At 42.7% G+C, this 25961-nt stretch overlaps 1 protein-coding gene across 2 annotated transcripts in view; it reads left to right on the top strand.

Annotated features, from left to right (window-relative positions):
• The first annotated feature begins 3502 nt into the window (after nt 1–3502).
• The window catches only part of DHX34 (DExH-box helicase 34), a 33713-nt gene continuing 11254 nt past the window's right edge, over nt 3503–25961 (top strand). For both annotated transcript variants that reach the window (XM_063431043.1, XM_063431042.1), the window contains exons 1-8: nt 3503–3586; nt 5524–6250; nt 12119–12430; nt 12505–12759; nt 21985–22087; nt 23321–23538; nt 23825–23999; nt 24699–24892. In XM_063431043.1, coding sequence (XP_063287113.1) covers nt 5564–6250; nt 12119–12430; nt 12505–12759; nt 21985–22087; nt 23321–23538; nt 23825–23999; nt 24699–24892 — 1944 coding nt within the window. In that variant the 5' untranslated portion in view covers nt 3503–3586; nt 5524–5563. The remainder of the gene's footprint in view (nt 3587–5523; nt 6251–12118; nt 12431–12504; nt 12760–21984; nt 22088–23320; nt 23539–23824; nt 24000–24698; nt 24893–25961) is intronic.

The following is a 25961-nucleotide window of genomic DNA, read 5'->3' as shown; positions in this document are numbered from 1 at the left end:
GCAGTCTGGCTCCACTGGTCTGGTGTAGAACAGGCTCTCTGGAGGCTGTTTGTAACTGTAGTCACAAAAATCAATGTTCTGGGAGAACGGGAAGCAGCTCCATTTTTTGGGGGGCCCTTTACACAGCTCAAGGTCTGGGTCCCAGGGTCCACCTTTATGTTCCACCAATGAGTTTGTTCACAGGGGGTGGAGTGTGTAGGGGATGTCCTGATTTGTGTGTAAGGAATGCATTGTGTGAATTTGTTTTTGTTTGTGTAAGGGCTGCAAGGTGTGTTTCTGTGTATGTAAAGGATGAAGTGTGTGAGTCTGTAAGGGGTGCTTTGAGTGTGTGTAAGGGGTGCATTGAGTGTGTGTAAGGAATGCGTTGTGTGTTTCTGTGTGTGTAAGGGATGCATTGTGTGTAAGGGTTGCATTGCGTGTGTGTGTGCAATGCATTGTGTGTGTAATGCATTGTGTGTTTTTCTGTGTGCAAGGGGTTCATTGTCTTTGTGTGTAAGGGGTGCATTGTGTGTGATTGTGTGTGTGTGTGTGATGGATGTCAATCTCTCCCGCCTCCCTTGTCACTCTCTTCTCCCCACCTCCCTTGTTACTCTCATTCCCCCTCCCTCCCCTGTCACTCCCCCCTCCCTCCCTGTCAATTTCTCTCTCCCCGTCAATTCCCCTCCCTGTCAATGTCTTCACCCCTCCCTGTCAATTTCTTTCTCCCCCCCTCCCTGTTAGTCCCCCCCGTTAGTTTCTTCCCCCCACCTCCCTGTTAGTTTCTTTCCCCCACCTCCCTGTTAGTTTCTTTCCCCCACCTCCCTGTTAGTTTCTTTCCCCCCTCCCTGTTAGTTTCTTCCCCCTGTTAGTTTCTTCACCCCCGTTAGTTTCTTCCCCCGTTAGTTTCTTCCCCCCCTCCCTGTTAGTTTCTCCCCCCTTCCTGTTAGTTTCTTCCCCCCCCTCCCTGTTAGTTTCTTTCCCCCCTCCCTGTTAGTTTCTTTCCCCCACCTCCCTGTTAGTTTCTTTCCCCCACCTCCCTGTTAGTTTCTTTCCCCCCTCCCTGTTAGTTTCTTCCCCCCTGTTAGTTTCTTCACCCCCGTTAGTTTCTTCCCCCCGTTAGTTTCTTCCCCCCCTCCCTGTTAGTTTATCCCCCCTTCCTGTTAGTTTCTTTCCCCCCTCCCTGTTAGTTTCTTTCCCCCACCTCCCTGTTAGTTTCTTTCCCCCACCTCCCTGTTAGTTTCTTTCCCCCCTCCCTGTTAGTTTCTTCCCCCCTGTTAGTTTCTTCACCCCCGTTAGTTTCTTCCCCCCGTTAGTTTCTTCCCCCCCTCCCTGTTAGTTTATCCCCCCCTTCCTGTTAGTTTCTTCCCCCCCTCCCTGTTAGTTTCTTTCCCCCCTCCCTGTTAGTTTCTTCCCCCTCTCCCTGTTAGTTTCTTTCCCCCACCTCCCTATTAGTTTCTTACCCCCCACCTCCCTGTTAGTTTCTTTCTCCCACCTCCCTGTTAGTTTCTTTCCCCCCACCTCCCTGTTAGTTACTTTCCCCCCACCTCCCTGTTAGTTTCTTTCTCACACCTCCCTGTTAGTTTCTTTCAACCCCCCTGTCAGTTTCTTTCTTCCCCCTCCCTCCCTCCCTGTTTCTTTCTTCCCCCTCCCTCCCTGCTTCTTTCTCCCCCACACTCCCCTACCTCTGTTGTAGCGTGGCCGAGCCCTATATGGTCCGCGGGTACAGGGAGCTTTTGTTTCCTGTACCCGGCTGGACTAACAGGAAGTGCACTTCCTGTTAGTCCGGCCGGGTACAGGAGACAAAAGCTCCCTGTACCCGCGGACCATACAGGGCTCGGCCACGCTTCAGTGAGGGAGTGACAGGAGGGAGCGATGAGCGCTTCCCTCCTGTCAGACCCTCTCCTCTGGCTGCGCCCGGGCAGTGCGCCCTCATGGACGCACCAGCCCGGGCAAAGCTGCAGCCGCCTGAGGCTCTCTGCAGAGCGCTCGGGCGGCTGCAGCATGAGGGGGGCCTATGGAGCTCTGTTATACACTCAGACACATTACTGGGAATATTATGGCTGTGGAGCTCTGTTATACACTCAGACACATTACTGGGAGTATTATTGCTGTGAAGCTCTGTTATACACTCAGACACATTACTGGGAGTATTATTGATGTGGAGCTCTGTTATACACAGACACATTACTGGGAGTATTATTGCTGCGGAGCTCTGTTATACACTCAGACACATTACTGTGAGTATTATTGCTGTGGAGCTCTGTTATACACTCAGACACATTACTGAGAGTATTATTGCTGTGGGGCTCTGTTATACACTCAGACACATTACTGGGAGTATTATTGCTGTGGAGCTCTGTTATACACTCAGACACATTACTGTGAGTATTATTGCTGTGGGGCTCTGTTATACACTCAGACACATTACTGGGAGTATTATTGCTGTGGAGCTGTTATACACTGAGACACATTACTGGGAGTATTATTGCTGTGGGGTTCTGTTATACACTCAGACACATTACTGGGAGTATTATTGCTGTGGAGCTGTTATACACTGAGACACATTACTGGGAGTAGTATTGCTGTGGAGCTCTGTTATACACTCAGACACATTACTGGGAGTATTATTGCTGTGGAGTTCTGTGATACAGTCAGACACACCAAGAGGGACATTAGGATAGAAAATAGGGACACTTGGGAGATATGATGTTTTTCATCAATACTGTGGAAGACATAATTTAAGGTGAGGATGTGACTATTTCAGTGCTGTGAAGAGAATGATGATATTATTATATTATTAGCCATATTTTGCGCTACATGTACTGTAGTTGCTGTGATTAAAGCGATGCTAAGCTGGTATCTTGCTTTGTGAGAGGAATAATGGAAACGAGTTTGGGAGTTTCTCTGAAATTCTGCCTACAACTACAGCATATTTGGACTTTTACCGCCCATCGATGTGGACGCAGAATGCGGCTATAAAACACGGTCAATCTGGCGTCCTTGCTGTGACCAATCTGATTATTATTATTATGGCAATTCTATAGAATCGATCATTAAATTGGGAATTGGAGCGGATTCCAAACGGATGATTACCTCTAATACCATAAGGAATAGAAACCAATGTCTGATTTAAAAAATAAATACATTAAAAAACTGCAAAGCAAATTTTAGGCAAAAATACCCGAGCTAAAGACTGTACCAGTTTGGCCCAAAATAGTCAATTGTCCTTCTTTCCAATTTATTGACAATGTGGTTCCAGCATGCACTCTAAATGACCTGATCACATTCTGTTAGTTTATACACAGGATAAAACAAACAGAATATAATGTGTGCTTCTGCAGCTCTCACTAGAACCAAGGAGGAGCAACAGGTACAGCACAATCACATGGACACAATGTAACACAATGTAACACAATGTAACACAATGTAACACAATGTAACACAATGTAACACATGGGCTGCATACAGGAAGTGACTGCCTGCATTCCAAGCCTCGATTTGGAGAACACGTGGAACGCAAACCAGGAAGTGTTTCCTGAACAATGTACCATGTGTATTAGGAGCAGATAACAATTAGATCACATTATCCATATGGTGACAGAGTGAGGTTAGTGAATTCTGATATATATCTTATAATTGTCTACCTCTGTGTGTAATATGAGATCTACATGGGATATAGTCTGTGCATTAGGAGGAGGCAGGAGGTAGGTGTCCTGATGTCTGTGTATTAGGAGGAGGTGAGGTAGGTGTCCTGATGTCTGTGTATTAGGAGGAGGTGAGAGGTGAGAGGTAGGTGTCCTGATGTCTGTGTATTAGGAGGAGGTGAGGTAGGTGTCCTGATGTCTGTGTATTAGGAGGAGGTGAGGTAGGTGTCCTGATGTCTGTGTATTAGGAGGAGGCAAGAGGTAGGTGTCCTGATGTCTGTGTATTAGGAGGTGAGAGGTAGGTGTCCTGATGTCTGTGGATTAGGAGGGGGTGAGAGGTAGGTGTCCTGATGTCTGTGTATTAGGAGGGGAGAGGTAGGTGTCCTGATGTCTGTGTATTAGGAGGGGGTGAGAGGTAGGTGTCCTAATGTCTGTGTATTAGGAGGGGGTGAGAGGTAGGTGTCCTGATGTCTGTGTATTAGGAGGGGGTGAGAGGTAGGTGTCCTGATGTCTGTGTATTAGGAGGGGGTGAGAGGTAGGTGTCCTGATGTCTGTGTATTAGGAGGAGGTGAGAGGTAGGTGTCCTGATGTTTGTGTATTAGGAGGAGGCGGGAGGTAGGTGTTCTGATGTCTGTGTATTAGGAGGAGGCGGGAGGTAGGTGTCCTGATGTCTGTGTATTAGGAGGGGGTGTGAGGTAGGTGTCCTGATGTTTGTGTATTAGGAGGGGGTGAGAGGTAGGTGTCCTGATGTTTGTGTATTAGGAGGAGGTGAGAGGTAGGTGTCCTGATGTCTGTGTATTAGGAGGGGGTGAGAGGTAGGTGTCCTGATGTCTGTGTATTAGGAGGAGGTGAGAGGTAGGTGTCCTGATGTTTGTGTATTAGGAGGAGGTGGGAGGTAGGTGTTCTGATGTCTGTGTATTAGGAGGACGTGAGAGGTAGGTGTCCTGATGTCTGTGTATTAGGAGGACGTGAGAGGTAGGTGTCCTGCTGTCTGTGTATTAGGAGGAGGTGAGAGGTAGGTGTCCTGATGTCTGTGTATTAGGAGGAGGTGAGAGGTAGGTGTCCTGATGGCTGTGTATTAGGAGGAGGTGAGAGGTAGGTGTCCTGATGGCTGTGTATTAGGAGGAGGTGAGAGGTAGGTGTCCTGATGTCTGTGTATTAGGAGGAAGTGAGAGGTAGGTGTCCTGATGTCTGTGTATTAGGAGGAGGTGAGAGTTACGTGTCCTGATGTCTGTGTATTAGGAGGAGGCGGGAGGTAGATGTCCTGATGTCTGTGTATTAGGAGGAGGTGAGAGGTAGGTGTCCTGATGTCTGTGTATTAGGAGGAGGTGAGAGGTAGGTGTCCTGATGTCTGTGTATTAGGAGGAGGTGAGAGGTAGGTGTCCTGATGGCTGTGTATTAGGAGGAGGTGAGAGGTAGGTGTCCTGATGTCTGTGTATTAGGAGGAAGTGAGAGGTAGGTGTCCTGATGTCTGTGTATTAGGAGGAGGTGAGAGTTACGTGTCCTGATGTCTGTGTATTAGGAGGAGGCGGGAGGTAGATGTCCTGATGTCTGTGTATTAGGAGGAGGTGAGAGGTAGGTGTCCTGATGTCTGTGTATTAGGAGGAGGTGAGAGGTAGGTGTCCTGATGTCTGTGTATTAGGAGGAGGTGAGAGGTAGGTGTCCTGATGTCTGTGTATTAGGAGGACGTGAGAGGTAGATGTCATGATGTCTGTGTATTAGGAGGAAGCTGGAGGAATGTGTTTGATGTCTGTGTATTAGGAGGAAGCTGGAGGAATGTGTTTGGTGTCTGGGTGTTAGGTGGGGATTGTTGTACCTGTGTATGAATATTGCGTTATTTGATGGGGAGTGCTGTTGCCATTTTATTTTTCATGTTTTTTTCCTGTTTATATTTTTATAGAATGGGTTAGACTTTTTTTCCTGAGAAGCTGAGACATAAAATGGAACGAGAAAGAGGTAGTCGTGAGTGGGATTGGAGCTGCCCTCATACCCGTAGACACCTTGAAGACCTATTTTTTGGTGAGTGTGGATACATCAAGGCCGGCTCACAAGAAAGCAAAGAATTCTGGTTATTTTTTGACCGATTCCAAAGGTTCCAGAATCAATTGAAAAAAAGCAAAATAAATAAAGACCGAGAATTCGAGGATGAAAAGAAGTCGAAGGTTATTGACCTTCCCAAAGAATATGACCCAAGGTATCGTATTAATGTGTCCATCGTCCTCAGCAGGGATGTGGAGAGAGCGGTTCATGGACACCATAGAGAGAAAGGACATAGGTCAAGAGATTGTGCAGATCTGCCTACAGAGAAACTGGCCGAGTTTAAGAAATCAATCCTTCATTATCTGGACTTTACTCAGAAACAGAGCTTTGGGAAGCTGGCCAAGCTTCGGAAAGAAAGGTCAAACTTGCCAATCTTCCAGTACAGGGAGAAGATTATTCATATGGTGAGGGATCACCAAGTGGTGGTGGTGGCAGGAGACACCGGATGTGGAAAGTCCACTCAGGTACCACAGTACCTGTTAGCAGCTGGATTTGGGCACATAGCTTGCACTCAACCCCGTAGGATAGCTTGTATTTCGTTAGCTAAGAGAGTTGGTTTTGAAAGCCTCAATCAATATGGTTCAAAGGTGAGTGAATTGTTTTAAATGGACGTTATAATCTTAAATAATGTGACTAGTGATGTCGCGAACATGAAATTTTCAGTTCGCGAATGGCGAACGCGAACTTCCGCAAATTTTCGCGAACTGGCGAACCGCCATAGACTTCAATAGGCAGGCGAATTTTAAAACCCACAGGGACTCTTTCTGGCCACAATAGTGATGGAAAAGTTGTTTCAAGGGGACTAACACCTGGACTGTGGCATGCCGGAGGGGGATCCATGGCAAAACTCCCATGGAAAATTACATAGTTGATGCAGAGTCTGGTTTTAATCCTAAATTGTTTGGAATAACGTGCTTTAAAACATCAGGTATGATGTTGTATCAATCAGGTAGTGTTAGGGTTACGCCCGCTTCACAGTGACAGACCAAACTCCCCGTTTAACGCACCGCAAACAACCGCAAACCGTCCATTTGCACAACCGCAAACTCCCCATTTGCACAAGGTTGGATACCAAGCTAGCCATGTCCCGTTCCTTGTCCTCACTGATGTCATTGAAGGTCTCTTCCTCCACCCAGCCACGTACAACACCAAGGGTCCCCGAAAGGTGACAACAAGCCCCCTGTATTTCTTTTTTTAAATGTACACTACTGTTACACCAGATATGAGTTGCACTGGTGTGACACTGTGCCCTGACAGGCCCTGAAACGCACACGTGTGAAGGAAACTGACTGCTATTATATTACAGTCAAAAAATTTTTGTTAAATGCAAGCTATTGTGACACCAGATATGAGTGGTGGCACTGGGACCACCTTAAAAATAGTGGATATCGCTAAAAATCATGATCACTATATACTTTCTCTACAAACCTCTAAAACGAACCAACCTACTCATCCATCCGCTATACCACTTTATCCCACCTAGAACTAGTGCCCAGTTAAAATACTTGACTCTTACTTACCCACACTCAGTCATGCCACACGCATTTCACCACTACTCTCACTGAATCCCTCTGACTACGGCTAAATTCATCTTGTACATCAGAACACTACTCCTAAGATTGGGTTGTATCCATGTCTCGGGTCTTTCGTTTAGAATAGGGGCAGCTTCGGTCTCCTTCAACACTGACACTCCAGTGCATATTATTAAAAGATTGGGCAGATGGAAATCCTCAGTCTACAACCGATATATTCCTCATCCCGAGAAAGAAATGAGGAAAGCTTTTAAAAGTTTGGCTTTGTAAATCTGATGCAATAAGTGTGTTTTTCTTTAATACCTTTTCACGCTCTTTGCATGAACCCGATTTACATATATTACTAATATGTTTCTGAACATATATATTATATTATTCACTCACTCACTCTCTGGGCCGGCCTAAGACATCATGCTGCCTAGGTCCAACGATAAATGACTATGGGGGATAATGTATAATAAACACAGGTTACTGGCTATGGGGGATAATGTATAATAAACACAGGTTACTGGCTATGGGGGATAATGTATAATAAACACAGGTTACTGGCTATGGGGGATAATGTATAATAAACACAGGTTACTGGCTATGGGAGGATAATGTATAATAAACACAGGTTACTGGCTATGGGAGGGATAATGTATAATAAACACAGGTTACTGGCTATGGGAGGGATAATGTATAATAAGCACAGGTTACTGGCTATGGGAGGGATAATGTATAATAAACACAGGTTACTGGCTATGGGAGGGATAATGTATAAAAAACACAGGTTACTGGCTATGGGAGGGATAATGTATAATAAGCACAGGTTACTGGCTATGGGAGGGATAATGTATAATAAATACAGGTTATTGGCTATGGGAGGATAATGTATAATAAACACAGGTTACTGGCTATGGGAGGATAATGTATAATAAACACAGGTTACTGGCTATGGGGGATAATGTATAATAAACACAGGTTACTGGCTATTGGAGGATAATGTATAATAAACACAGGTTACTGGCTATGGGAGGATAATGTATAATAAACACAGGTTACTGGCTATGGGAGGATAATGTATAATAAACACAGGTTACTGGCTATGGGGGGGATAATGTATAATAAGCACAGGTTACTGGCTATGGGGGGATAATGTATAATAAACACAGGTTACTGGCTATGGGGGGGATAATGTATAATAAACACAGGTTACTGGCTATGGGGGGGATAATGTATAATAAACACAGGTTACTGGCTATGGGAGGATAATGTATAATAAATACAGGTTACTGGCTATGGGAGGATAATGTATAATAAATACAGGTTACTGGCTATGGGAGGATAATGTATAATAAACACAGGTTACTGGCTATGGGAGGATAATGTATAATAAGCACAGGTTACTGGCTATGGGGGGGATAATGTATAATAAACATAGGTTACTGGCTATGGGGGGGATAATGTATAATAAACATAGGTTACTGGCTATGGGAGGATAATGTATAATAAACACAGGTTACTGGCTATGGGGGGGGGAGGATAATGTATAATAAACACAGGTTACTGGCTATGGGGGGGATAATGTATAATAAACACAGGTTACTGGCTATGGGGGGGATAATGTATAATAAACAGGTTACTGGCTATGGGAGGATAATGTATAATAAACACAGGTTACTGGCTATGGGAGGATAATGTATAATAAGCACAGGTTACTGGCTATGGGGGGGATAATGTAAAATAAACACAGGTTACCGGCTATGGGGGGATAATGTATAATAAACACAGGTTACTGGCTATGGGGGGGGGGGGGGGGGGGAGGATAATGTATAATAAACACAGGTTACTGGCTATGGGAGGATAATGTATAATAAACACAGGTTACTGGCTATGGGGGGGGATAATGTATAATAAGCACAGGTTACTGGCTATGGGAGGATAATGTATAATAAACACAGGTTACTGGCTATGGGAGGATAATGTATAATAAACACAGGTTACTGGCTATGGGAGGGATAATGTATAATAAACACAGGTTACTGGCTATGGGGGGATAATGTATAATAAACACAGGTTACTGGCTATGGGGGATAATGTATAATAAACACAGGTTACTGGCTATGGGGGATAATGTATAATAAACACAGGTTACTGGCTATGGGGAGGATAATGTATAATAAACACAGGTTACTGGCTATGGGAGGCTAATGTATAATAAACACAGGTTGCTGGCTATGGGAGGCTAATGTATAATGAACACAGGTTACTGGCTATGGGAGGATAATGTATAATAAACACAGGTTACTGGCTATGGGAGGATAATGTATAATAAACACAGGTTACTGGTTGTGGGGGGGGGGGGATAATGTATAATAAACACAGGTTACTGGCTATGGGGGGGATAATGTATAATAAACACAGGTTACTGGCTATGGGGGATAATGTATAATAAAAACAGGTTACTGGCTATGGGGAGGATAATGTATAATAAACACAGGTTACTGGCTATGGGAGGCTAATGTATAATAAACACAGGTTGCTGGCTATGGGAGGATAATGTATAATGAACACAGGTTACTGGCTATGGGAGGATAATGTATAATAAACACAGGTTACTGGTTATGGGGGGGGGGGATAATGTATAATAAACACAGGTTACTGGCTATGGGGGGATAATGTATAATAAACACAGGTTACTGGCTATGGGGGGGATAATGTATAATAAAAACAGGTTACTGGCTATGGGGGGGATAATGTATAATAAGCACAGGTTACTGGCTATGGGAGGATAATGTATAATAAACACAGGTTACTGGCTATGGGGGGATAATGTATAATAAACACAGGTTACTGGCTATGGGAGGATAATGTATAATAAACACAGGTTACTGGCTATGGGGGGGGGGGATAATGTATAATAAACACAGGTTACTGGCTATGGGGGGATAATGTATAATAAACACAGGTTACTGGCCATGGGGGGATAATGTATAATAAACACAGGTTACTGGTTGTGGGGGGATAATGTATAATAAACACAGGTTACTGGCTATGGGAGGGATAATGTATAATAAACACAGGTTACTGGCTATGGGAGGGATAATGTATAATAAACACAGGTTACTGGCTATGGGAGGGATAATGTATAATAAACACAGGTTACTGGCTATGGGGGGATAATGTATAATAAACACAGGTTACTGGGTATGGGAGGATAATGTATAATAAACACAGGTTACTGGCTATGGGGGGATAATGTATAATAAACACAGGTTACTGGTTATGGGAGGGATAATGTATAATAAACACAGGTTACTGGTTATGGGAGGGATAATGTATAATAAACACAGGTTACTGGCCATGGGGGGATAATGTATAATAAACACAGGTTACTGGCTATGGGAGGGATAATGTATAATAAACACAGGTTACTGGCTATGGGAGGGATAATGTATAATAAACACAGGTTACTGGCTATGGGGAGGATAATGTATAATAAACACAGGTTACTGGCTATGGGAGGATAATGTATAATAAGCACAGGTTACTGGCTATGGGAGGATAATGTATAATAAACACAGGTTACTGGCTATGGGGAGGATAATGTATAATAAACACAGGTTACTGGCTATGGAGTGATAATGTATAATAAACACAGGTTACTGGCTATGGGGAGGATAATGTATAATAAACACAGGTTACTGGCTATGGAGTGATAATGTATAATAAACACAGGTTACTGGCTATGGGGAGGATAATGTATAATAAACACAGGTTACTGGCTATGGGGAGGATAATGTATAATAAACACAGGTTACTGGCTATGGGAGGATAATGTATAATAAACACAGGTTACTGGCTATGGGAGGATAATGTATAATAAACACAGGTTACTGGCTATGGAGGATAATGTATAATAAACACAGGTTACTGGCTATGGAGGATAATGTATAATAAACACAGGTTACTGGCTATGGAGGATAATGTATAATAAACACAGGTTACTGGCTATGGGGAGGATAATGTATAATAAACACAGGTTACTGGCTATGGGAGGATAATGTATAATAAACACAGGTTACTGGCTATGGGAGGATAATGTATAATAAACACAGGTTACTGGCTATGGAGGATAATGTATAATAAACACAGGTTACTGGCTATGGAGGATAATGTATAATAAACACAGGTTACTGGCTATGGGGGGGATAATGTATAATAAACACAGGTTACTGGCTATGGGAGGATAATGTATAATAAACACAGGTTACTGGCTATGGGGGATAATGTATAATAAACACAGGTTACTGGCTATGGGGAGGATAATGTATAATAAACACAGGTTACTGGCTATGGGGAGGATAATGTATAATAAACACAGGTTACTGGCTATGGGAGGATAATGTATAATAAACACAGGTTACTGGCTATGGGAGGGATAATGTATAATAAATACAGGTTACTGGCTATGGGAGGATAATGTATAATAAACACAGGTTACTGGCTTTGGGGGAAAATGTATAATAAACAGGTTACTGGCTATGGAGGATAATGTATAATAATAAAAAAAAAAAGAATGCAGCTTCAGAATTAATCTAAATTGTATGCTGTCTAGGAGGTGGGAGGGTCTGGGAGGGGGGGGGGTCTGCTGCTGATTGTCTGGAATGTGTCTGCTGACTGTGAGGTACAGGGTCAAAGTTTACTCAATGATGACGAATAGGGGGCGGACCGAACATCGCAAATGTTCGCCGTCCATGGCGACCGCGAACATGCGATGTTCGCCAGGAACCGTTCGGGACATCACTAAATGTGACCTATAATGAGACATGTTTAATAGGTTATAGGGACATTGCCATGTAGGAATAAAGTGATGTAATGGAACATTAAGTGTCCTTACTAAAATATTTTGTGATGATAAGTATGTGCTTTACTTTGTAGGTTGGCTACCAAATCCGTTTTGAAAGTAGCCGGTCTCCTGCTACGAAGATTGTTTTCTTGACTGAGGGCCTCCTCCTTCGCCAGATTCAGAAGGACTCAGAGGTGCCGGCTTACCAGGTCCTTATTGTAGATGAAGTTCACGAGCGACATCTTCACAGTGACTTTCTGTTGGGCGTCTTGCGCCGGATTCTGCCACTGCGACCTGATCTGAAGGTCATCCTAATGTCAGCTACCATCAACATTAAGCTCTTCTCTGGTTACTTTGACCAGGCTCCCGTCCTGCAAGTTCCAGGGAGACTTTTTCCTATACAGGTAACTACTGAATTGAATGCGTCATTCTAAAGGAAGCTGCTGTATTTCTTGCTTAATGTGTATCTCTGTTCCAGGTGATCTACCAGCCAGTCCCTCAGGAAGAGGCAGCATCGAAAACCGAGAAGCTGGATCCAAGGCCGTTTTTGCGAGTGTTGCAGGCCATCGATCACAAGTATCCAGTTGACGAGCGAGGAGACCTTTTGATCTTTCTGAGTGGGGTGACTGAGATTAGCAGCGTGTTAGAAGCTGTGCAGGTCTACGCTACTCACACTCAGCGCTGGATTGTTCTCCCACTTCACAGCACTCTTTCCCTCGTTGAACAAGACAAGGTGTCTGCTGTTAAATTGTCATTTTCGTTCTATGTTTGTCTATACTCTGTCACTTCTTGGCTCCTATCATTTGCCTTTAATTAAGACGTCTGCATTAAGATGTCCGAGTTACTGTGTGTGACTGTCACACCTCTCCAGGCCTACCCTGTGTTTGGTTTTTCTCTCTCAAAGGGTTCCACAAATGTTTATTTTTAATGTCCCAGAGTGAGACCCTGATGAAATAGAAAGTTTAGGCAGCGTTATAGGACTTTTTGCAAGTACTGTATTTCTCCTCCCCAGGATTTCACATGGAGGGATCTCAATAATGTCAGCGCTGGGTCTCATTATTAAGTGTCTGTCTTGTGTTGCTGTGAAGAGCCTTGTAGCCTGGCTGAGAATATGGCACTCTGTCTGAGCTCTCCCAGTCCAGCGCCTTTCAGGTCACTGTCCCTGTGAAATGCAATATGGTCCCTGCAATGTTACTGGTGTCCGTCATACGTTAAACATGTTAGTGCTTTCCATATGCAGGTTTCAATGGCAATAAACGTTAATCTTATTTACAGCAAAGGCTGCACTATTTATTGCATACTGTATGGGCTGCACTATTTATTGCATACTGTATGGGCTGCACTATTTATTGCATACTGTATGGGCTGCACTATTTATTGCATACTGTATGGGCGGCACTATTTATTGCATACTGTATGGGCTGCACTATTTATTGCATACTGTATGGGCTGCACTATTTATTGCATACTGTACGGGCTGCACTATTTATTGCATACTGTACGGGCTGCACTATTTATTGCATACTGTATGGGCTGCACTATTTATTGCATACTGTACGGGCTGCACTATTTATTGCATACTGTACGGACTGCACTATTTATTGCATACTGTACGGGCTGCACTATTTATTGCATACTGTATGGGCTGCACTATTTATTGCATACTGTGCGGGCTGCACTATTTATTGCATACTGTATGGGCTGCACTATTTATTGCATACTGTGCGGGCGGCACTATTTATTGCATACTGTATGGGCTGCACTATTTATTGCATACTGTACGGGCGGCACTATTTATTGCATACTGTATGGGCTGCACTATTTATTGCATACTGTATGGGCTGCACTATTTATTGCATACTGTGCGGGCGGCACTATTTATTGCATACTGTATGGGCTGCACTATTTATTGCATACTGTACGGGCGGCACTATTTATTGCATACTGTATGGGCTGCACTATTTATTGCATACTGTATGGGCGGCACTATTTATTGCATACTGTATGGGCGGCACTATTTATTGCATACTGTATGGGCTGCACTATTTATTGCATACTGTACGGGCTGCACTATTTATTGCATACTGTACGGGCGGCACTATTTATTGCATACTGTATGGGCTGCACTATTTATTGCATACTGTACGGGCTGCACTGTTTATTGCATACTGTATGGGCGGCACTATTTATTGCATACTGTATGGGCTGCACTATTTATTGCATACTGTATGGGCTGCACTATTTATTGCATACTGTACGGGCTGCACTATTTATTGCATACTGTACGGGCGGCACTATTTATTGCATACTGTACGGGCGGCACTATTTATTGCATACTGTACGGGCGGCACTATTTATTGCATACTGTACGGGCTGCACTATTTATTGCATACTGTACGGGCTGCACTATTTATTGCATACTGTATGGGCTGCACTATTTATTGCATACTGTACGGGCGGCACTATTTATTGCATACTGTATGGGCTGCACTATTTATTGCATACTGTATGGGCTGCACTATTTATTGCATACTGTACGGGCGGCACTATTTATTGCATACTGTATGGGTGGCACTATTTATTGCATACTGTATGGGTGGCACTATTGCATACTGTATGGGCTGCACTATTTATTGCATACTGTATGGGTGGCACTATTGCATACTGTATGGGCTGCACTATTTATTGCATACTGTATGGGTGGCACTATTTATTGCATACTGTATGGGCTGCACTATTTATTGCATACTCTACGGACTGCACTATTACATACTGTACGTGCTGCACTATTTATTGCATACTGTATGGGCTGCACTATTTATTGCATACTGTATGGGCTGCACTATTTATTGCATACTGTATGGGCTGCACTATTTATTGCATACTGTACGGGCGGCACTATTTATTGCATACTGTACGGGCGGCACTATTTATTGCATACTGTACGGGCGGCACTATTTATTGCATACTGTATGGGCTGCACTATTTATTGCATACTGTATGGGCTGCACTATTTATTGCATACTATATGGGCTGCACTATTTATTGCATACTGTATGGGCTGCACTATTGCATACTGTACGGGCTGCACTATTTATTGCATACTGTATGGGCTGCACTATTTATTGCATACTATATGGGCGGCACTATTTATTGCATACTGTATGGGCTGCACTATTTATTGCATACTGTATGGGCTGCACTATTTATTGCATACTGTATGGGCTGCACTATTTATTGCATACTATATGGGCTGCACTATTTATTGCATACTGTATGGGCTGCACTATTGCATACTGTACGGGCGGCACTATTTATTGCATACTGTATGGGTGGCACTATTTATTGCATACTGTATGGGCTGCACTATTTATTGCATACTGTATGGGCTGCACTATTTATTGCATACTGTATGGGCTGCACTATTTATTGCATACTCTACGGACTGCACTATTTATTGCATACTGTATGGGCTGCACTATTTATTGCATACTGTGCGGGCGGCACTATTTATTGCATACTGTATGGGCTGCACTATTTATTACATACTGTACGGGCTGCACTATTTATTGCATACTGTACGGGCGGCACTATTTATTGCATACTGTATGGGCGGCACTATTTATTGCATACTGTACGGGCTGCACTATTTATTGCATACTGTATGGGCTGCACTATTTATTGCATACTGTACGGGCTGCACTATTTATTGCATACTGTACGGGCTGCACTATTTATTGCATACTGTATGGGCTGCACTATTTATTGCATACTGTACGGGCGGCACTATTTATTGCATACTGTACGGGCGGCACTATTTATTGCATACTGTACGGGCGGCACTATTTATTGCATACTGTATGGGCGGCACTATTTATTGCATACTGTACGGACTGCACTATTTATTGCATACTCTACGGACTGCACTATTACATACTGTACGGGCGGCACTATTTATTGCATACTGTACGGGCTGCACTATTTATTGCATACTGTATGGGCGGCACTATTTATTGCATACTGTACGGACTGCACTATTTATTGCATACTGTATGGGCGGCACTATTTATTGCATACTGTATGGGCGGCACTATTTATTGCATACTGTACGGACTGCACTATTTATTGCATACTGTACGGACTGCACTATTTATTGCATACTGTATGGGCGGCACTATTTATTGCATACTGTACGGACTGCACTATTTATTGCATACTGTATGGGCGGCACTATTTATTGCATACTGTACAGGCGTTACTATTTATTGCATACTGTACGGGCTGCACTATTTATTGCATACTGTACGGGCGGCACTATTTATTGCATACTGTGCGGGCGGCACTATTTATTGCATACTGTACGGACTGCACTATTTATTGCATACTGTATGGGCTGCACTATTTATTGCATACTGTATGGGCTGCACTATTGCATACTGTATGGGCTGCACTATTTATTGCATACTGTATGGGCTGCACTATTTATTGCATACTGTATGGGCTGCACTATTTATTGCATACTGTACGGGCGGCACTATTTATTGCATACTGTATGGGTGGCACTATTTATTGCATACTGTATGGGTGGCACTATTTATTGCATACTGTATGGGTGGCACTATTTATTGCATACTGTATGGGCTGCACTATTTATTGCATACTGTATGGGTGGCACTATTTATTGCATACTCTACGGACTGCACTATTTATTGCATACTCTACGGACTGCACTATTACATACTGTACGTGCTGCACTATTTATTGCATACTGTGCGGGCGGCACTATTTATTGCATACTGTATGGGCTGCACAATTTATTGCATACTGTATGGGCTGCACAATTTATTGCATACTGTATGGGCTGCACTATTTATTGCATACTGTATGGGCTGCACTATTTATTGCATACTATATGGGCTGCACTATTTATTGCATACTGTATGGGCGGCACTATTAATTGCATACTGTATGGGCGGCACTATTAATTGCATACTGTATGGGCGGCACTATTAATTGCATACTGTATGGGCGGCACTATTTATTGCATACTGTATGGGCGGCACTATTTATTGCATACTGTACGGACTGCACTATTTATTGCATACTCTACGGACTGCACTATTACATACTGTACGTGCTGCACTATTTATTGCATACTGTATGGACTGCGCTATTTTTTGCATACTGTATGGGCTGCACTATTTATTGCATACTGTACGGGCGGCACTATTTATTGCATACTGTATGGGCTGCACTATTTATTGCATACTGTATGGGCTGCACTATTTATTGCATACTGTACGGGCGGCACTATTTATTGCATACTGTACGGGCGGCACTATTTATTGCATACTGTACGGGCGGCACTATTTATTGCATACTGTACGGGCTGCACTATTTATTGCATACTGTATGGGCTGCACTATTTATTGCATACTATATGGGCGGCACTAATTATTGCATACTGTATGGGCTGCACTATTGCATACTGTATGGGCTGCACTATTTATTGCATACTGTATGGGCTGCACTATTGCATACTGTATGGGCGGCACTATTTATTGCATACTGTATGGGTGGCACTATTTATTGCATACTGTATGGGCTGCACTATTTATTGCATACTGTATGGGCTGCACTATTTATTGCATACTCTACGGACTGCACTATTACATACTGTACGTGCTGCACTATTTATTGCATACTGTATGGGCTGCACTATTTATTGCATACTGTATGGGCTGCACTATTTATTACATACTGTATGGGCGGCACTATTTATTGCATACTGTACGGGCGTTACTATTTATTGCATACTGTACGGGCTGCACTATTTATTGCATACTGTACGGGCTGCACTATTTATTGCATACTGTATGGGCTGCACTATTTATTGCATACTATATGGGCTCCACTATTTATTGCATACTGTACGGGCGGCACTATTTATTGCATACTGTACGGGCGGCACTATTTATTGCATACTGTATGGGCGGCACTATTTATTGCATACTGTACGGACTGCACTATTTATTGCATACTCTACGGACTGCACTATTACATACTGTACGGGCGGCACTATTTATTGCATACTGTATGGGCTGCACTATTTATTGCATACTGTACGGGCGGCACTATTTATTGCATACTGTATGGGCTGCACTATTTATTGCATACTGTATGGGCTGCACTATTTATTGCATACTGTACGGGCGGCACTATTTATTGCATACTGTACGGGCGGCACTATTTATTGCATACTGTACGGGCTGCACTATTTATTGCATACTGTATGGGCTGCACTATTTATTGCATACTGTATGGGCTGCACTATTTATTGCATACTATATGGGCGGCACTATTTATTGCATACTGTATGGGCTGCACTATTTATTGCATACTGTATGGGCTGCACTATTTATTGCATACTGTATGGGCTGCACTATTGCATACTGTACGGGCGGCACTATTTATTGCATACTGTATGGGTGGCACTATTTATTGCATACTGTATGGGCTGCACTATTTATTGCATACTGTATGGGCTGCACTATTTATTGCATACTGTATGGGCTGCACTATTTATTGCATACTCTACGGACTGCACTATTACATACTGTACGTGCTGCACTATTTATTGCATACTGTATGGGCTGCACTATTTATTGCATACTGTATGGGCTGCACTATTTATTACATACTGTACGGGCTGCACTATTTATTGCATACTGTATGGGCTGCACTATTTATTGCATACTGTATGGGCTGCACTATTTATTGCATACTGTACGGGCGGCACTATTTATTGCATACTGTATGGGCGGCACTATTTATTGCATACTGTATGGGCGGCACTATTTATTGCATACTGTACGGGCGTTACTATTTATTGCATACTGTACGGGCTGCACTATTTATTGCATACTGTACGGGCTGCACTATTTATTGCATACTGTATGGGCTCCACTATTTATTGCATACTGTACGGGCGGCACTATTTATTGCATACTGTACGGGCGGCACTATTTATTGCATACTGTATGGGCGGCACTATTTATTGCATACTGTACGGACTGCACTATTTATTGCATACTCTACGGACTGCACTATTACATACTGTACGGGCGGCACTATTTATTGCATACTGTATGGGCTGCACTATTTATTGCATACTGTGCGGGCGGCACTATTTATTGCATACTGTATGGGCGGCACTATTTATTGCATACTGTACGGACTGCACTATTTATTGCATACTGTATGGGCGGCACTATTTATTGCATACTGTACGGGCGTTACTATTTATTGCATACTGTACGGGCTGCACTATTTATTGTATACTGTACGGGCGTTACTATTTATTGCATACTGTACAGGCTGCACTATTTATTGCATACTGTACGGGCGGCACTATTGCATACTGTACGGGCGGCACTATTTATTGCATACTGTACGGACTGCACTATTTATTGCATACTGTATGGGCGGCACTATTTATTGCATACTGTATGGGCGGCACTATTTATTGCATACTGTATGGGCTGCACTATTTATTGCATACTGTACCGACTGCACTATTTATTGCATACTGTGCGGGTGGCACTATTTATTGCATACTGTATGGGTGGCACTATTTATTGCATACTGTACGGGCGGCACTATTTATTGCATACTGTACGGGCGGCACTATTTATTGCATACTGTATGGGCTGCACTATTTATTGCATACTGTACCGACTGCACTATTTATTGCATACTGTGCGGGTGGCACTATTTATTGCATACTGTATGGGTGGCACTATTTATTGCATACTGTATGGGTGGCACTATTTATTGCATACTGTATGGGCGGCACTATTTATTGCATACTGTACGTACTGCACTATTTATTGCATACTGTACGTGCTGCACTATTTATTGCATACTGTAGTGCTGCACTATTTATTGCATACTGTATGGGCTGCACTATTTATTGCATACTGTATGGGCGGCACTATTTATTGCATACTGTACGTGCTGCACTATTTATTGCATACTGTATGGGCTGCACTATTTATTGCATACTGTGCGGGCGGCACTATTTATTGCATACTGTATGGGCGGCACTATTTATTGCATACTGTATGGGCGGCACTATTTATTGCATACTGTATGGGCGGCACTATTTATTGCATACTGTATGGGCTGCACTATTTATTGCATACTGTACCGACTGCACTATTTATTGCATACTGTATGGGCTGCACTATTTATTGCATACTGTGCGGGTGGCACTATTTATTGCATACTGTATGGGTGGCACTATTTATTGCATACTGTACGGGCGGCACTATTTATTGCATACTGTATGGGCGGCACTATTAAATACTGTACGTGCTGCACTATTTATTGCATACTCTACGGACTGCACTATTAAATACTGTACGTGCTGCACTATTTATTGCATACTGTATGGGCTGCACTATTTTTTGCATACTGTGCGGGCGGCACTATTGCATACTGTACGGGCGGCACTATTTATTGCATACTGTGCGGGCGGCACTATTTATTGCATACTGTATGGGCGGCACTATTTATTGCATACTGTACGGACTGCGCTATTTATTGCATACTGTATGGGCTGCACTATTTATTGCATACTGTATGGGCTGCACTATTTATTGCATACTGTACGGGCTGCACTATTTATTGCATACTGTACGGGCGGCACTATTTATTGCATACTGTATGGGCTGCACTATTTATTGCATACTGTGTGGGCTGCACTATTTATTGCATACTGTGCGGGCGGCACTATTTATTGCATACTGTGCGGGCGGCACTATTTATTGCATACTGTGTGGGCGGCACTATTTATTGCATACTGTATGGGTGGCACTATTTATTGCATACTGTATGGGTGGCACTATTTATTGCATACTGTACGGACTGCACTATTTATTGCATACTGTATGGGCTGCACTATTTATTGCATACTGTATGGGCTGCACTATTTATTGCATACTGTACGGACTGCACTGTTTATTGCATACTGTACGGACTGCACTGTTTATTGCATACTGTATGGGCTGCACTATTTATTGCATACTGTACGGACTGCACTGTTTATTGCATACTGTATGGGTGGCACTATTTATTGCATACTGTACGGACTGCACTATTTATTGCATACTGTACGGGCGGCACTATTTATTGCATACTGTACGGGCGGCACTATTTATTGCATACTGTACGGGCGGCACTATTTATTGCATACAGTACGGGCGGCACTATTTATTGCATACAGTACGGGCGGCACTATTTATTGCATACTGTACGGGCGGCACTATTGCATACTGTACGGGCTGCACTATTTATTGCATACTGTACGGGCTGCACTATTTATTGCATACTGTGCGGACTGCACTGTTTATTGCATACTGTATGGGATGCACTATTTATTGCATACTGTACGGGCGGCACTATTTATTGCATACCTTACGGGCTGCACTATTTATTGCATACCTTACGGGCTGCACTATTTATTGCATACTATACGGACTGCACTATTTATTGCATACTGTACGGGCTGCACTATTGCATACTATACGGACTGCACTGTTTATTACATACTGTACGGGCTGCACTATTTATTACATACTGTGCGGGCGGCACTATTTATTACATACTGTACGGGCTGCACTATTTATTACATACTGTACGGGTGCTGCCTTCTCCAATGCATGGGAAGTAGAGTTTAATTTTAATAAAGGTGTTTTTTAGAATGTATGTTGTTATGTTATATTACAGATCGCGGGACTAATAACTACTAACTATAACTAACTAACTAACTATTAAACAATGAGCCACCGATATAAAGCCAAGCGAATAACTCTCAGAAAAAATAAATATTAAGAACCATTGATATAAAATGTTTTAATAAAGTAATAAAATATATATGTTCTGTATGTCGTTGTAGGTGTTTGACTTAGCGCCACCTGGTGTCAGAAAATGTATAATTTCCACCAATATCGCTGAAACCTCTGTCACGATAGATGGGGTGAGATTTGTACTTGACTCAGGTGAGTACTGCAAAATGTTCCGCCTATATTTTCTGAAATGTGAACTAAATTTTTATATTTAGCACAATCTAACATAATAATCTGGAAAAAAAGGAATATTAAGAACAGCGAAAATGTTACTAGATATCAATGTAAACAGTGCCTGTTCTCTAAAAAGGCAGTGTTTACATTGAAAAGCCTGCAGGGACAGGCTATAGACACCAGAACCACTACATTAAGCTGTAGTGCTCCTGGTGACTATCGTGTCCCTTTAAGAATTGTATTTTTGTCGTTGAATATAAAGCTATGTAAGTTTCAAAAAATTAGGCTTCTAACTTTTTTTTAGCTGTATCCTAGATTCAAAGCAAATTTGTCAAGCCCTGTTGTATGTTACACAATATAACAATATATCAAAATGTTACATCTGTTTAAAAGATTATCTAAAATATTAACTCTTTTGACATCGTTATCAAAAATATTAAATCGAAGCCTATGTTTGGATAATCCTTTAAGATTATTTTTTTATTTTGGGTATTTTTTTGCACAGTATTCTGCGCATACCAGGAGTGGCCCAACTCCTCCTCTAAATGCTGAATTATAGCGATCTCAACACTGAAATGCAAAATTAGACAAACTATGCTGATTTGCTAAATATTTCTAGCTCAGCCACAGATTCAGCTTAATTATTTTAGCCTAAATTTTGTAGTTGGTTTTTCAGTTCAACCTTTCACTGTTTAGTGAATACACCCTTTTGATTTTCCCAAGATTTAAGAGGTATTTATATTGCTGCTTTCTGAGTGGCAATTAGTCTGATGAAGGTGCTTGTGACTGAAAAGTAATCACTTTTCCTGAGATGTGTCATTAATAAAACTGCCAATCCTGTGATTGGAAACCACGGTTTCTAGAGTCTTTGTGAAACTTGGAATGTGATGCAGGAATATGGTTTGTCCTGGGAATTTAAACAAGTGTTCCTAAGGCTTTAGTGTTCTCCTCCCTATTTAGGGCCCCATATATAAAATAATTAAAAAAAGACACTAGAGGTAAAAGAGGTTGTATTAGAGGTAAACTGTGGGTTAAAACCACAGTGGCACTGCACCCAGAACGCTTCACGGAGACGAAATGGTCTGGGTGCCTATCATGTCTCTTTAAATGTTTTCGCTCTGCGTTTCTCTGGGATCACATTGAACGTGCTCACCGTTCTGTGTGTTTAATTCCGCCCTCCAAAATGTAATAACCTCCAAAGTCTGATTATAGGCAAAGTTAAGGAAATGAGTTTTGATCCGAAAGCGAAAATGCAGCGTCTGCAAGAATTCTGGATCAGCCGGGCGAGTGCAGAACAAAGGAAGGGCCGTGCTGGCCGGACAGGCCCTGGCGTGTGTTACAGGCTCTACGCCGAGTCCGATTATGATGCTTTTGCCCCGTATCCTGTTCCAGAAATTCAGAGAGTGGCCTTGGATGCTTTGGTTCTCCAGGTATTACGCTGCATTAGGGATGGGTAACCGTTAATGTTTGTATTATCGATTAGTGTACAGGCCGCTTACCCTTCTAATTGAGTCAACCTATAGTTTATCTTTTATTACCTTCTGAAATGAATATAATGTTGTTTTTCGTAAACGACTGTCCAGCTGTGGCTTTGTCTCTTTAATGAATGGTAGCTCTCAACCCTCATTTAAAGCTTTGACACTCGAGAGCTGCCATTTTGGCTAGCCGGTTCCATTCATACCAGTATCAATAAAAGGTGATCCATTGTTTTATCAGATGAAGAGTATGGACCTTGGGGATCCCCGCTCCTTTCCATTTATTGAACAACCCCCCATGTCAAGCATAGAAACCGCCATTTTGTATTTGCGAGATCAAGGAGCTCTAGATGCCAACGAGGAGCTGACGCCCATCGGGAAGCTGCTGGCCAAACTCCCTGTTGATGTTGTGATCGGTGAGCATCTCAATTGCCCTAAAATAAAATACCTGCAAGGAACATGTTTAGGAGCAATACATACCTGGCATCATTTTCATTTTAACTCATTCCTCACATCTCTTCTTGAATGGGTTCTGCTGTGGTCTGTGTGTGGAACCATTTCAGCCAGAGATAGACTAGATTATTTTAGGTCCTTATTTTGCTTGACCAATATAACGAAGTGTTTTGATATGACAGACATACTTCGTTAGACTATTTATTTATTTATTGTTATATTTATAACAAGTGAGTTAGAACCAAAACACCAAATCCTTTCTCAGGTGTGCATTGATTAAATAATTACTTCCCATTTGATAGTGGATTTTTAATATTCTCTTGGTTTTTCACTATATTTATTTAACATATTGTGAGTTGTAAAAGGAAATCCATACCCCTTTATCCTCCATCTGGAAGCCTCCATCTTGGCTCCTTGTCAATCATTGTGTAGAGAGAGCATACACAGAGTAGGAGAAATGAAACAATGTTTCTATTTCTCCTCTTCATTTGCATTGTGTGCCCTGTCTGTGCCAGGGCAGAAATTGACTTAATTTGCTAGACCTTTAACATAAAATTAAAAGAATATTCAGTATCATATGAAAAATATTAGCATAAGATATTTGTGATTTTGATGTCTTATTCAGTAATAAGTGACCCATTATTCTAATTTCTGTGTTGTAGGAAAGATGCTTATATTGGGGACACTTTTCAGCCTTTTGGAGCCAGTGCTGACTATTGCCTCAGCTCTTAGTGTGCAGTCTCCCTTCCTCCGCTCCGCCACAAACAATCCAGAGTGCGCCACTGCCCGAAAACCCCTGGAGAGTGACCAAGGAGACCCCTTCACTCTGCTTAATGTCTTCAATGAGTGGATTCAGGTTAGAATCTAAGGTTTATTGTTTTGACTGAGCTTGGAACCTGATACCTTTAAACCTCGATCCTAGAGCAGACTTATTAATTAGCACACTGTGACCCTGGGAGGGACTAACCATTAAACATGTCACTGTCATTAGTACACTGTGACCCTGGGAGGGACTGACCCTTAAACATGTCACTGTCATTAGTATACTGTGACCCTGGGAGGGACTGACCATTAAACATGTCACTGTCATTAGTACGCTGTGACCCTGGGAGGGAGTGACCATTAAACATGTCACTGTCATTAGTACACTGTGACCCTGGGAGGGACCGGCCATTAAACATGTAACAGTCATTAGTACACTGTGACCCTGGGAGGGACTGACCATTAAACATGTCACTGTCATTAGTACACTGTGACCCTGGGAGGGACTGACCATTAAACATGTCACTGTCATTAGTATACTGTGACCCTGGGAGGGACCGACCATTAAACATGTCACTGTCATTAGTACACTGTGACCCTGGGAGGGACTGCCCATTAAACATGTCACTGTCATTAGTACAATGTGACCCTGGGAGGGACTGACCATTAAACATGTCACTGTCATTAGTACACTGTGACCCTGGGAGTGACCGACCATTAAACATGTCACTGTCCTTAGTACACTGGGACCCTGGGAGGGACTGACCATTAAACATATCACTGTCATTAGTACACTGTGACCCTGGGAGGGACTGACCATTAAACATGTCACTGTCATTAGTACACTGTGACCCTGGGAGGGACTGACCATTAAACATGTCACTGTCATTAGTACGCTGTGACCCTGGGAGGGACTGACCATTAAACATGTCACTGTCATTAGTACACTGTGACCCAGGGAGGGACTGACCATTAAACATGTCACTGTCATTAGTACACTGTGACCCTGGGAGGGACCAACCATTAAACATGTCACTGTCATTAGTACACTGTGACCCTGGGAGGGACTGACCATTAAACATGTCACTGTCATTAGTACACTGTGACCCTGGGAGGAACTGACCATTAAACATGTCACTGTCATTAGTACACTGTGACCCTGG

This window comes from Pelobates fuscus, chromosome 9 (genome assembly GCF_036172605.1).
Source record: "Pelobates fuscus isolate aPelFus1 chromosome 9, aPelFus1.pri, whole genome shotgun sequence".
In the NCBI taxonomy this organism is placed as follows: domain Eukaryota; kingdom Metazoa; phylum Chordata; class Amphibia; order Anura; family Pelobatidae; genus Pelobates; species Pelobates fuscus.
Note: the sequence above shows the minus strand (reverse complement) of the source record. Positions and strands in the feature narration are given on the sequence as shown.